The sequence below is a fragment of the Ranitomeya imitator genome, chromosome 3 (assembly GCF_032444005.1).
Source record: "Ranitomeya imitator isolate aRanImi1 chromosome 3, aRanImi1.pri, whole genome shotgun sequence".
Taxonomy (NCBI): Eukaryota; Metazoa; Chordata; class Amphibia; order Anura; family Dendrobatidae; genus Ranitomeya; species Ranitomeya imitator.
Window position 1 is genome coordinate 285827474 of NC_091284.1, and position 13649 is coordinate 285841122.

General features: G+C 45.9%; 1 protein-coding gene across 4 annotated transcripts in view; it reads left to right on the plus strand.

Annotated features, from left to right (window-relative positions):
- LOC138669776 (acidic mammalian chitinase-like) overlaps positions 1 to 12483 on the plus strand; it is a 137760-nt gene extending 125277 nt beyond the window's left edge. For all 4 annotated transcript variants that reach the window (XM_069756505.1, XM_069756507.1, XM_069756506.1 and 1 more), the window contains exons 11-12: positions 10955 to 11084; positions 12085 to 12483. In XM_069756505.1, coding sequence (XP_069612606.1) covers positions 10955 to 11084; positions 12085 to 12416 — 462 coding nt within the window. In that variant the 3' untranslated portion in view covers positions 12417 to 12483. The remainder of the gene's footprint in view (positions 1 to 10954; positions 11085 to 12084) is intronic.
- Positions 12484 to 13649: the final 1166 nt, after the last annotated feature.

Sequence of the window (13649 nt, forward strand, 5' to 3'; positions counted from 1 at the left end):
TATTTCTGCTTCGTCTTGCCCCTGAGAGAGAGCTAATAAAGCTTTTTCAGCCTGAATCTCAAGGTTAGGTTCCTCATAGAGCAAACCCAATGCCAGAAAAAACGCATCCACATTGAGCAACGCAGGATCCCCTGGTGCCAATGCAAATGCCCAATTCTGAGGATCCCCCCGCAGGAAAGATATAACAATCTTGACCTGCTGAGCAGGGTCTCCAGAAGAGCGAGATTTCAAGGAAAGAAACAACTTGCAATTATTCCTAAAATTCAAAAAACTAGATCTATCTCCAGAAAAAAACTCTGGGACAGGAATTCTAGGTTCAGAGATAGGCGTATGTACAACAAAATCTTGTATATTTTGAACCTTAGCAGCAAGATTATTCAGGCTAGAAGCCAAACTCTGGACGTCCATGATAAACAGCTGAAGTCAGAGCCATTCAAAGATTAAGAGAAGGAGGAAAAAAAAAATAAAAAATATCCTCAGACTACTTTTCCTCCTACTTCAGCCAAAACGAAGACCAATTTATATTTTATGGCCGGCTATACTGTCATGATCCCAATGGCAGGGGATCACAAAAGGACAAGCTCAAAAACAAAACAAGCTCTAGGGTGATGGAAACTGAGCTGACCGCGCTCCTGAACTTAACCACACAACTAACAGTAGCCGGGGAACGTGCCTACGATGATCCTAGACGTCTTGCTCCAGCCGAAGGACTAACTTCCCCTATAAGAAGAAACACAGACCTCACTTGCCTCCAGAGATACCCCCCACAGAAATAGCAGCCCCCCACATGTAATAACGGTGAAATGAGAGGAAATCACAAACATAGAGATGAAAACAGAATCAGCAAAAATGAGGCCCGCTAAAGCTAGATAGCAGAGGATACAAAAGTGAACTGCGCGGTCAGCGAAAAACCCCTTCAAAAAACCATCCTGAAATTACTTGAACTCATGTGCCAACTCATGGAACATGAGGAGTAATTTCAGCCCACTAGAGCAACCAGCAGAAAAGAATCACATAACTGCAAGCTGGACTAAGACAAAATTAAAACAAAACATGGAACCGGAAAATCAAAACTTAGCTTGTCCAGAAGATCACAGACGCAGGGAGCAGAGGTAAACAGACACGCTGATTACATTGATAGCCGGCGAGGAAATGACAAAAAAGCCAGGTTAAATAGGAAACACCCATAACCTGATGGAACAGGTGGACACCAGAGACTGCAGAGAACACAAGTCACCCAGTACCATCAGTAACCACCAGAGGGAGCCCAAAATCAGAACTCACAACACCTATCTCTGGTAATGCAATGTCTCTGGTAAGGCCCTATCTCTGGTAATGCCTTGTCTCTGGTAGAGCCCTGTCTTTGGTATGACCTTGTCTTTGGTAAGGCCCTTTCTCTGGTTAGTCCCTGTCTCTGATATGGCATTGTCTCTGGTGAGTCCCTGTCTCTGGTAAAGCCCTGTCCTGGTAAGGCCCTGTCTCTGGTAAAACCCTGTGTCAGTTCTTTGGGCACCCAGTGATCACTTTATGAATAAAAGCTGATTACCTTATTCCCTTGTATATACTGTTGAGTAGGGTTGAGCGAAACGGATCGGACATTTTCCTAAATCGCCGACTTTTGGCAAAGTCGGGTTTTGTGAAACCTGACCCGATCCCACTGTGGGATCGGCCATGAGGTCGGCGATCTGCGCGCCAAAGTTGCGTTTCGTATGATGCTTTAAGCGCCATTTCTCATCCAATGAAGGTGCACGCAGAGTGTGAGCAGCGTGATGACATAGGTCTCGGTCCCCACCATCTTAGAGAAGGGCATGGCAGTGATTGGCTTGCTTTCTGCGGCGTCACAGGGGCTATAAAGGGGCGTGCACGCCGACCGCCATCTTACTTCTGCCGATCTAAGCATAGGGAGAGGTTGCTGCAGATTCATGAGAAGCAGGGATATATTTAGGGAGGAAAGATTAACCCCCAAACCGCTCGTGCTGTAGTGATTTCCACTGTCCAACACCACCTTTTCTTTGCACGGACAGTGTTTTTTTTGGGGGGTGCATCAGCTCTGTAGCTTCTTAGACTGCATTCTAAGGCTCCCTGATAGCTGCATTGCTGTGTGTACGCCGCTGTGCAAACCAACTGCTTTTTTCAAAGTAAAAATCCTGTTTCTTTCTGCACAGTTCTCTTGTTTCTTTGTCCACACTTGTGTGCAGCAGTCCTTTTTATTGCTTCCATACTTGTCCTTTGATCATTGTAGGGAGATTGAAATTCTACTACAGCCCTTGTATTTTTTTATATATCTGGCAGCCACATTCTGCCTTGTACATTGTGTGGTGTAATTTACAGGGCCTGTTTTGTCCTGCAGTCTCCCACAAAAAAAAATAAAAAAGGGAGCTTTAAATTGCCACTAAGTGGAGTAACGTGAGTTCTGTTTGGCGTATATCTGCCACTCACGTTCTGCTTTGTATATTGTGTGTAGTTTAACACACAGGGCCTATTTTTTCCTGCAGTCTCCCACCAAAAAATAAAAAATAAAAAAGGGTACTTTAAATTGCCACTAAGTGGCGTAACGTGAGTTCTGTTTGGCATATATCTCCCACCCACGTTCTGCTTTGTATATTGTGTGTAGTTTAACACACAGGGCCTGTTTTTTCCTGCGGTCTGCCACCAAAAAATAAAAAAGGGTACTTTAAATTGCCACTAAGTGGCGTAACGTGAGTTCTGTTTGGTGTATATCTGCCAGCCACGTTCTGCTTTGTACATTGTGTGTAGTTTAACACCCAGGGCCTGTTTTTTCCTGCAGTCTCACCCAAAATAAGGGAGATCTAAATTCTCCAAAAGTTTTTCTACACCTTCTACCTTGTGTAAAAGTAGCATATAACGGTTGTTCTTTTTCTAACATTTCCACAAAAATGAGGAAGTCTGGTGGAAGAGGCCGTGGGCGGTCGTTGCCAGCTGCTACTGATGGTGGTGGTGGTAGTGGAGCATCTGGTGGTACTGGGAAAAGCAAGATAGCACCAAAGGCTCGAGGTGTTGAGCCAGCATCATCGTCTGGCTACACAAGGCCTCGAAGGCTCGCTTATCTTGGAGTTGGAAGACAGCTTTTAAAGCTGGAGCAGCGGGAACAAGTTTTGGCTTTCCTTGCTGACTCAGCCTCTATCTCTTTCACCTCCTCTTCAGAAGATTCGAAAACTAAAACCAGCGAGTCATCAGTGGCTGCTCTAGGTCCGGAAAAAGTTGCTCCCTTGTGTCCTTCACCCAAACCAAAAGAGAAGGATGCGGCAGGCAACACTACACTTTACTCCATGGAGCTCTTTACACATACCGTGCCTGGGTTAGAGAGTGAAATTGTTAAAAGCCCATTACAGGATGAATCGGACATGGAGTACACAGATGCACAGCCACAGCTAGATTATTATCCTGTTTCATTGTCTCAGATCACTACTTTGCCCTCGCAGTGTACTGAACCCGAATCTGACCCTGATGAGACTATGGTGCCCAGTCCCGAACGATATAGCACCTTACACGGTGACACAGAGGACGGTGCACATGACATTGAAGAGGAGGTGATAGATGACCCAGTTGTTTACCCAGATTGGCAGCCATTGGGGGAAGAGGGTGCCGCTGGCTGTAGCTCACAATCGGAGGAGGGGGATGTGCAGCAACCATCTACATCGCAAAAGCTGTCATCTGGCAGGCCCGCATCAGGCCAAAAACGTGTCTCAAAAACCACAACAGGTGAAGGACAGGGTTGCAATCCGGTGACAGTAGCACGACGTGCAAAGCCTGAAAAGGGATTCCATAGTAGGATGAGTGAAGTGTGGCAATTTTTTAACCAAGATCCGAATGATCAGTCCAAAGTTATATGTAAGAAATGCTCCAAGACCTTTAGCAGAGGGAAGAATTTTAATACAATGTGCATGCATAGACATCTAACCAGCAGGCACTTGGAAGCATGGACTAACTACCAAACATCCTGTACCGTTGGTGCACCTGCTCATATTGAAGCTAGTAAGCAACGCAACATTGCTTCCCTCACTGGAAGCCCACCGGTTATGACACCACTAGTACTAAATGTGGAGGTATTGTCGCAAGGCCAAAGCAGTCAGGGAATCACAAGGTTCTTGGTTGGAAACACTTTAGGTAGGCCCACCTCAAGAATACCATCACCAAGACTCTCTCAATCTGCCATGTCCACCACCACCCCCGCTAGTTCCACCATATGCAGCTCTCCAGTCCAGCTCAGCCTACAAGAGACTCTTGATAGGAAAAGAAAGTACTCTTCCTCTCATCCGCGTACACAGGGTTTGAACGGCTACATTGCTCGACTAATCTCGTTAGAGATAATGCCCTACCGGTTGGTTGAAAGCGAAGCTTTCAAAGCCCTGATGGCCTACGCAGTACCACGCTATGACCTACCCAGTAGACACTTCTTTGCGAGAAAAGCCATCCCAGCCCTCCACCAGCATGTCAAAGACCGCATTGTCCATGCACTCAGGCAATCAGTCAGTAAAAAGGTGCACCTCACAACAGATGCATGGACAAGTAGGCATGGCCAGGGACGTTACCTGTCTATCACGGCGCACTGCATTAATGTGGTGGATGCAGGGTACACAGGGGACAGCCATAGTGGCACAGTTTTGCCTAGCCCACGGTCTAGGAAACAGTTGGCTGTAGGCCTTTGCCCCTCCTCCTCCTCCTCCTCCTCCAGAAGCGAAAGCTCATCCACAAAGCGCAGTCGCACGACCTCTCCATCCGCAGCTGCCAGTGTTGCACCTGTGGTGTCCCATTATGGAACAGCTAGTGGGAAGCGTCAGCAGGCTGTGCTGAAAATGAAGTGTTTGGGCGACAACAGACACACCGTAGAAGTACTGGCCGAGTACTTGCAGCAAGAAACTCAGTCGTGGCTGGGCAGTGTACATCTTGAGGCAGGCAAGGTAGTCAGTGATAACGGAAGTAATTTTATGGCTGCCACAGCCCTTTCCGAAATGAAACACACACCTTGCCTGGCTCACACCTTGAACCTGGTGGTGCAGTGCTTCATCAAAAATTACACTGATTTACCAGCCCTGCTCCTGAAGGTGCGCAAACTTTGCGCGCACATCCGCCGATCGCCCATACACTCCAGCCGCATGCTTAACCATCAGCGATCGCTGAATCTTCCCCAGCACCGCCTAATAATCGACGTTGCAACAAGGTGGAACTCTACACTGCACATGCTTCAGAGGCTGTGCGAACAGAGGCGCGCTGTCATGTATTTGTGGGAGGATACACATACCCGGGCAGGTAGTTGGATGGCAGACATGGAGTTGTCTGGTGTGCAGTGGTCGAAGCTCCAAGACCTCTGTCAAGTCCTTCAGTGTGTTGAGGAATGCACATGGCTGGTAAGTGCAGACGACGTCATCATAAGCATGAGCATCCCACTAATGCGTCTGCTGATGCAAAGTTTGACGCACATAAAGGAGCAGGCGTCTGCGTCCGAGGAGGAGGGAAGCCTTGATGACAGTCAGCCATTGTCTGGTCAAGGAAGTCTCCGGGACGAGGTGGCGGATGAAGAGGAGGAGGAGGAGGATGGGGCTGACTATTTATGAGAGGAGGATGCTTCTCAGCGGGCAATAGAAACTGGTGGCATTGCAAGGTCAGGTACAGGGTTTTTGCGGCCCACAAGTGATGTAGATTTTCAAGAAAGTTCTCCTCAACCCAGCACAACCAGTGAATTGACACCTGGAACTTTGGCCCACATGGCAGAGTATGCCTTGCGTATCCTAAAACGGGACCCCCGCATTATTAAAATGATGACCGATGACGATTACTGGTTGGCCTGCCTCCTGGATCCACGATACAAAGGCAAATTACAAAGTATCATGCCACATGAGAACCTAGAGCAAATATTGGCTACCAAACAAGCAGCTCTTGTAGACCGGATGGTTCAGGCATTCCCAGCACACAGCGGCGCTGATGGTTCTCACACGAGCTGTAGGGGGCAATATGGCAGAGGTGTTAGAGGTGCACAAATCAGAAGTGTCATTGGCCAGAGGGGATTTCTCACCAGGTTGTGGAGTGATTTCGCAATGACCGCTGACACGACAGGTACTGCAGCATCGATTCAAAGTGACAGGAGACAGCATTTGTCGATTATGGTTACCAACTATTTTTCATCCATTATCGAAGTTCTCCCTCACAGGTCATTCCCATTTGATTACTGGGCATATAAACTAGACACCTGGCCCGAATTGGCAGAATATGCATTACAGGAGCTCGCTTGCCCGGTTGCTAGTGTGCTCTCAGAAAGAGTCTTCAGTGCTGCTGGTTCAATACTGACCGAAAAAAGGACATGTCTAGCTCCCCGAAATGTTGAGGATCTAACCTTCATTAAAATGAACCAATCATGGATTTCGAATTATTTTGCCCCACCTTCCCCTGCTGACACGTAGCTTGCCAGAAAAATTTCATTTTTTTTCACCTCCTCTTACTGACTGCCCCTATTCCGCCTATTGCAGTTGCCGAATGCCCACCATAGGCCATTTGTATACCTCCCGAAATGGGCTGAGTCCCCCCACAGGGCCGTGATCATAACTTGGCGCAAGCACCCGTGCGAGTGCCGTTTGCCTGCACAGGTGTGTGTGTCCACTCTTGGTCGACGGCACTGGCACAGGGTCCCACATAGTACAATGAAGTGTCTTTGACGGTGGTGGTGCACAACCAACGTCAGACACACTGTCATAATATGAGGGGCCCTGTGCCAGTACCGCCGCCCATGAGAGAGTGTTCCCCCCCAGCTCGAACAGTGCTCTACCACTTGCAACACTTACCTCTCCCTGCTCCACCACTGTGTAGTCTGTGCTGTTAAATCCTTTAATGCCACTTCCATTACAAATTTGTGGCAATGATAGATGATAGTAAAAATATACAGGGGCCCTGGACTCCATTTACCCCCTTTAATACTTTGCGCCAAATACCACTGGCTGCAACTTAGCAGAGGAGCCCACCCCTGTACCTCGCTATGCCACCAGTTTATTTATGACCAATTCCTTGGCTGTCATTTAGCCCAATGTAGTTTTTTGCCCAACTAACTGTGTCAGCCACTTATAACTGTTGTCCTAGTCTGAGCAAAGCTATGCCACCTGTGTACTCCTGTTACCAATTGTGAAATGCATGTAGCCTACTTACTTATTTGTGCCTAGTAACTGTGTCAGCCTCTCATAACTGTTGTCCTCCCACGCAGAACCAAGCTAGGCTGCATGGTTAGTCCTGCTAGCAGTTTTGAACTGCAAGAAGCCACCTTTTTTTATTTTACACCTCTGTCTGTCTGGGCCACACATTGCAACTGTGCCCCCTGAAACAAGCTAGGCCGCCTGGTTAGTCCTGCTAGCAGTTTTGAACTGCATGAAGCCACCTTTTTTTATTTTACACCTCTGTCTGTCTGGGCCACACATTGCAACTGTCCCCCCTGAAACAAGCTAGGCCACCTGGTTAGTCCTGCTAGCAGTTTTGAACTGCATGAAGCCACCTTTTTTTTTAATTTAAGCCTCTGTCTGTCTGTCTGGGCCACACATTACAACAGTCCTCCGCTGAACAAACCTATGCCGCCTGTGTACTCCTCTTACCAATGTAGAACAGCATTTTGACAACGTACTTATTTTGTCCTAGTAACTGTGTCACACTCTCACAACAGTTGTCATCCACCGCTGAACCCAGCAATGCCACCTCTGTAGTCCTCTTACCAATTGTGAACTGAATATAGCCTTCATTTTTATTTTAGGCGTACTCAGTGTGTCAGAGCCACTAATTAAACTTCTTCTCCTCCGCTGAACCACGCTATGCCGCCTGTGTACTCCTCTTACCAATTTTGAAATGCAATTTGCCACCTTTTTTAATTGTGGGCCTACTCTGTCTGTCTGAGCCACTTATTACAGTTGTCCTCCGCTGAACAAAGCTATGCCGCCTGTGTACTCCACTTACCAATTTTGAACTGCATTTTGCACACTTACTTATTAAGGCTTACTAACTGTGTCTGCCTCCCATTACAGTTGTCCTCAACTCAACAAAGCTGAGCCTCAATTTTCATCCGGTGTCACATATTAAACTTCCCTTTAAACTACTTGTTTGGTTGGCCCTAATAAGGGTGTCGGACTCAGCTTGGTGTTCTCGACTTAACACATCTGAGCTTCAATCTTTAGGCTTTCGGCCTATAGGACATATTACACTGCATTACTACTGGTTTGGTTGGGCCTAATAAGTGTGTCTGACGCTGCTTGGTGTTCTCCACTGAACACATCTGAGCTTCAATCTTTAGGCTTTCGGCCTAGAGGACATATTACACTGCATTACTACTTGTTTGGTATGGATTAATAAGGGTGTCTGACGCTGCTTGGTCTTCTCCACTGAACACATCTTAGCTTCAATCTTTAGGCTTTCGGCCTATAGGACATATTACACTGCATTACTACTTGTTTGGTTGGGCATAATAAGGGTGTCTGACGCTGCTTGGTCTTCTCCACTGAACACATGTGAGCTTCAATCTTTAGGCGATTGGCCTATAGGACATATTACACTGCATTACTACTTGTTTGGTTTGGATTAATAAGGGTGTCTGACGCTGCTTGGTCTTCTCCACTGAACACATCTTAGCTTCAATCTTTAGGCTTTCGGCCTAAAGGACATATTACACTGCATTACTACTTGTTTGGTTTGGACTAATAAGGGTGTCTGACGCTGCTTGGTGTTCTCCACTGAACACATCTGAGCTTCAATCTTTAGGCTTTCGGCCTAGAGGACATATTACACTGCATTATTACGACTTGTTTGGTTGGGCCTAATAAGGGTGTCTGACGCTGCTTGGTGTTCTCCACCGAACACATTTGAGCTTCAATCTTTAAGCTTTCGGCCTAGAGGATATATTACACTGCATTACTACTTGTTTGGTTTGGACTAATAAAGGTTTCTGACGCTGCTTGGTGTTCTCGATCTGAGCTTCAATGTTTAGGCTTTCGGCCTAAAGGACATATTACACTGCATTACTACTTGTTGGGTTTGGACTAATAAAGGTTTCTGATGCTGCTTGGTGTTCTCGACTGAACACATCTGAGCTTCAATCTTCAGGCTTTCGGCCTATATCTGATATTAAACTGCATTTGGCCTACTTGTTTGGTTGGGCGGACTAACGGTGTCTGCCGCTGCTTGTTGTTCTCCTCTAGTGAACAAAGCAGTGCCGCCTGTTTACTCCAGTTACCAATTTTGAACTTCATTTGGCCCACTTTATTACTTGGGCCTACTAACTGTGTCTGCCACTCATTACAGTTTTCCTCCACTGAACAAAGCTATGCCGCCTGTTTAGTCCTGTTACCAATTTTGAACTGCATTTAGCTTACTTTATTCTTTGGGCCTATATCTGTGTTTCCTCCTCATCCTGCCCATTGGCCAGTCACTGCTACATGAGTCTGCTGGTACATTGACCCAGACCACTACATTCCCCTTTCACTCTACACAGCCAGAATCTGACCCTGCTGAAAGTCAGGTTCCCCTTCCCGCATACTATACCACCTAACACGGGGACAAAGAGGAATGTGCAGATGAAAGTGCAGGTTCCTTCATCAGGTGGGGGCATACTCGTTGGCGATGTCACTGGCACAGGGCACCACATAGTACGCAAAAGTGTCTCTGCCGGTGGGAGGCGCCCCCGCCGTCAAACACACCGCCGTACTTTGAGGGGCCCTGTGCCAGTGCCAATGCGAACAAGTGGGCCCCCCCTGCTTGCCCGGGATCACAGCACTTGCAAAGTTTTAATACTTACCTCTCCCTGCTCCACCGCCATGACATAGTCTGTGTTTCCTGGGCCCACAAAAAATTATACCAGCCCTACCCCCCTACAACTGTTGCCAAATGACCCCCAATTCTCAATGCCTAACTATTATTATAAGGTAAATTAAGATTGACAAGCTTATGTGACAAGAATTGATGTTTTTGACATTACAATGGGCACTGTAGGTGTTTTCCTGTCCTCCACTCACTGCCGACTTTGATTCCCTATTGAATTACATTGGGTTTCGTGTTTCGGTCGATCCCCGACTTTTCGCAATAATCGGCCGATTTCATCCGACCCGACTTTTGACAAAGTCTGGTTTCGCAAAACCCGACTCGATCCTAAAAAATGAAAGTCGCTCAACCCTACTGTTGAGATGGCAGTAGCAGAAAAGAACTGTTTATGTTATGTGATAAGGTTAGCACAGCAGCCTTGCAGCGCTGGAGTCCTGGGTTCTAATCCCACTCAGGACAACATCTGCAAAGAGTTTGTATGTTCTCTCCGTGTTTGTGTGGGTTTCCTCCGGGTTCTCCGGTTTCCTCCCACATTCCAAAGACATACTGATAGGGAATTTAGATTGTGAGCCCCATCGGGGACAGTGATCATAATGTGTGCAACCTGTAAAGCGCTGCGGAATATGTTAGCGCTATATAAAAATAAAGATTATTATTATTATTATTATTATAAGCTGTTATGAGTTCCAGTGCATGCTGGGTTTTAGCATTGAATGGCTTAGCTCTGTTTAATGTATAGCAGGCACTGCCTCCACAGTACTACACAGAGAATGGAGCAGTACTATACAGCTCCATTCATTGTTTACATCTGTCCACCACCGGACATGGTAACAACTCATGGGTGTGGGTGCTGGGTGACGGACCCCCACCGATCTGACATTGATTATCTTTCTAATTGATAGTTCTTCAATATTATATGTGCAGACAACCCCTTTTTACATCTGCTGTTTGAGTAGCCCCCATTGCAGATTCCATTGTTTTTAAGGGGAAACATTTGGCTACATGCAGTGCTATTTTTTTGTTAAAATGAAGAAAAACTATTTTAGCATGCATAAGATTACCATAAAGGGTTTTGAAGTGTTATTAATTTAAAAACAAGGAGAAAAACATAGCAATTAATCTAGCCCTATGTGATCTTATTCTTTTTTTCAAGGTGAGGTTCTTAAAAGAAAGTGGGTTTGGTGGTGCCATGGTTTGGGCCCTTGATTTGGATGATTTCCGAGGAAGCTTTTGCAATGAAAGGAAATTTCCACTGATCAATCACCTAAAGTCCCTGCTGGAAGGTAAGTGACCATTTTACAGAGAGGAGGCAGGTATTAGCATTAAGCAGTATTGTTATTATTTATTTCTATAGCACCATTGATTCCATGGTGCTGTACATGAGAAGGGGTTACATACAAGTTACAGATATCACTTACAGTAAACAAACAGTGACGGACTGATACAGAGGGGCGAGGACCCTGCCCTTGCGGGCTTACATTCTACAGGATGGTGGGGAAGGAGACAGTAGGTTGGGGGTTGCAGGAGCTCCGGCGTTGGTGAGGCGGTAGCTTTGGTAGTGATGAGGAGGCAGCGGGGTCAGTGCAGGCTGTAGGCTTCCCTGAAGAGATGAGTTTTCAGGTTCCGTCTGAAGGATCCGAATGTGGTTGATAGTCGGACGTGTTGGAGCAAAGAATTCCAGAGGATGGGGGAGATTCGGAAGAAGTCTTGGAGGCGGTTGGATGAGGAGCGAATAAGTGTGGAGGAGAGAAGGAGGTCTTGGGAGGACCGGAGATCACGTGAGGGAAGATATCGGGAGATTAGTTCAGAGATATATGGAGGAGACAGGTTGTGGATGGCTTTGAATGTCAGTATTAGTAATTTGAACTGGATACGCTGAGGGAATGGGAGCCAGTGAAGAGATTTGCAGAGGGGAGAAGCAGAGGAGTAGCGAGGAGAGAGATGAATCAGTCGGGCAGCAGAGTTAAGAATGGACTGGAGAGGTGAAAACTTGAAGGTCCCACCGAGATCATGAGTATCAAACCTACACAGCAAAAGATGGATGTGTATGTTGTGTTCTCAATGACATCTGCTAACATCTTAAATGGGAATTAACACTTTACATTTTTAACCCTGGAATATTCCCATTCTCTATTTTCTGCATATTACCTGCACTTAACAATTAGTTATTTCCAGGGGTTTTCAGAGTAGTGAACAACATCTTGAACGCATGGTTTCTGTTCAGCAAGTTTTCCTGTAGATAAGGAAACTTTTCATGGAATGTTTTATCTATAACTTATTTAGGTGCAACAGTGAACTGCCCTGGGGAGGTATGTGGTGACATCATTACTCCACCAACTCCAGGCACAACAACCGCCACCACCACTGCAACAACAACAACCACAACATCCAATCCTGGCGGAGGCAGCACACCAGTGCCTCCAGTCACTCCTCCACCTGATCCTCCTGTTGATGATGTTGACACAAACTTCTGTGTTGGTAGAGCTGATGGCCTTCATGTAAACCCACTAAACTCCAACAAATTTTACATGTGTGCAGGTGAAATAACGCATTCAATGAAATGTTCTGATGGCTTAGTATTTGACATGAGTTGCAAGTGCTGCGACTGGCTGTGAAGATCCATCTGTCTCCTTTAATCTGAGACCCTCAATGAATAATTTCTAATAAATGTTCTTGTCAGTCTGCTATTGTGTATGTGTTTTCCATTTTTCAGGTTAAATATATCTAGTTAAATCGTTGCTGCACTTCCACACTCTTATAAAGTGTTCACCTTCAATACCAAACTCTCCTGTTCTGAGTTCCTCTCGCAAATATGTCAGCGACAGATGGACCATAAAACATTGCAAGTCCAGACAGATTATGCAACAGTATTGGCTATAGATATCACGTAAACAGGGTTATCAACCTACTATTCAAGTTTTTTCTGGAAAACTGACCCCAAATTCACACACAATCTATATTGGACTTTTGTCAACCCCCTTAAAAAGACTATCTCCTTGATATAGACTTAAGATGCCTAGAATAAGACTCAATTGGTATTAAGGACTGGATAAGTGGTACTGCACAATTCAATTGGTACGGATAGAATTCAGACCCCCTTAAATGTTTCTTTCTTTGTTCCATTGCAGCCATTTGGTAAATTCAAAAAAAGTTCATTTTTTTTCTCATTAATGTGCACTCTGCACCTTATCTTGACTGGAAAAAAAACAGAAATGTAGAGATTTTTGCTAATTTATTAAAAAAGAAAAACTGAAATATCACATGGTCATAAGTGGTCATGGTCATAAGACCCTTAGCTCAGTATTGAGTAGCAGTACCCCTTTAAGCTAGTACAGCCAATTAGTCTTCTTGGGAATGATGCAACAAGTTCTTCACACTTGGATTTGGGGATCCTCTGCCATTCTTCTTTGCAGATCCTCTCCAGTTCCATCAGGTTGGATGGTGAACATTGGTGGACAGCCATTTTCTTGTCTCTCCAGAGATGCTCAATTGGGTTCAGGTCAGGGCTCTGGCTGGGCCAGTCAAGAATGGTCACAGAGTTGTTCTGAAGTCACTCCTTTGTTATTTTAGCTGTGTGCTTAGGGTCATTGTCTTGTTGGAATGTGAACCTTCGGCCAAGTCTGAGGTCCAGAGCACTCTGGAAGAGGTTTTCATCAAGGATATCTCTGCAATTTACCACATTCATGTTTCCTTGAATGGCAACCAGTCATCCTGTCCCTGCAGCTGAAAAACACCCCCATAGTATGATGCTGCCACCACCATGTTTCACTGTTGGGATTGCATTGAGCAGGTGATGAGCAGTGCCTGGTTTTCTCCACACATATCGCTTAGAATTATGACCAAAAAGG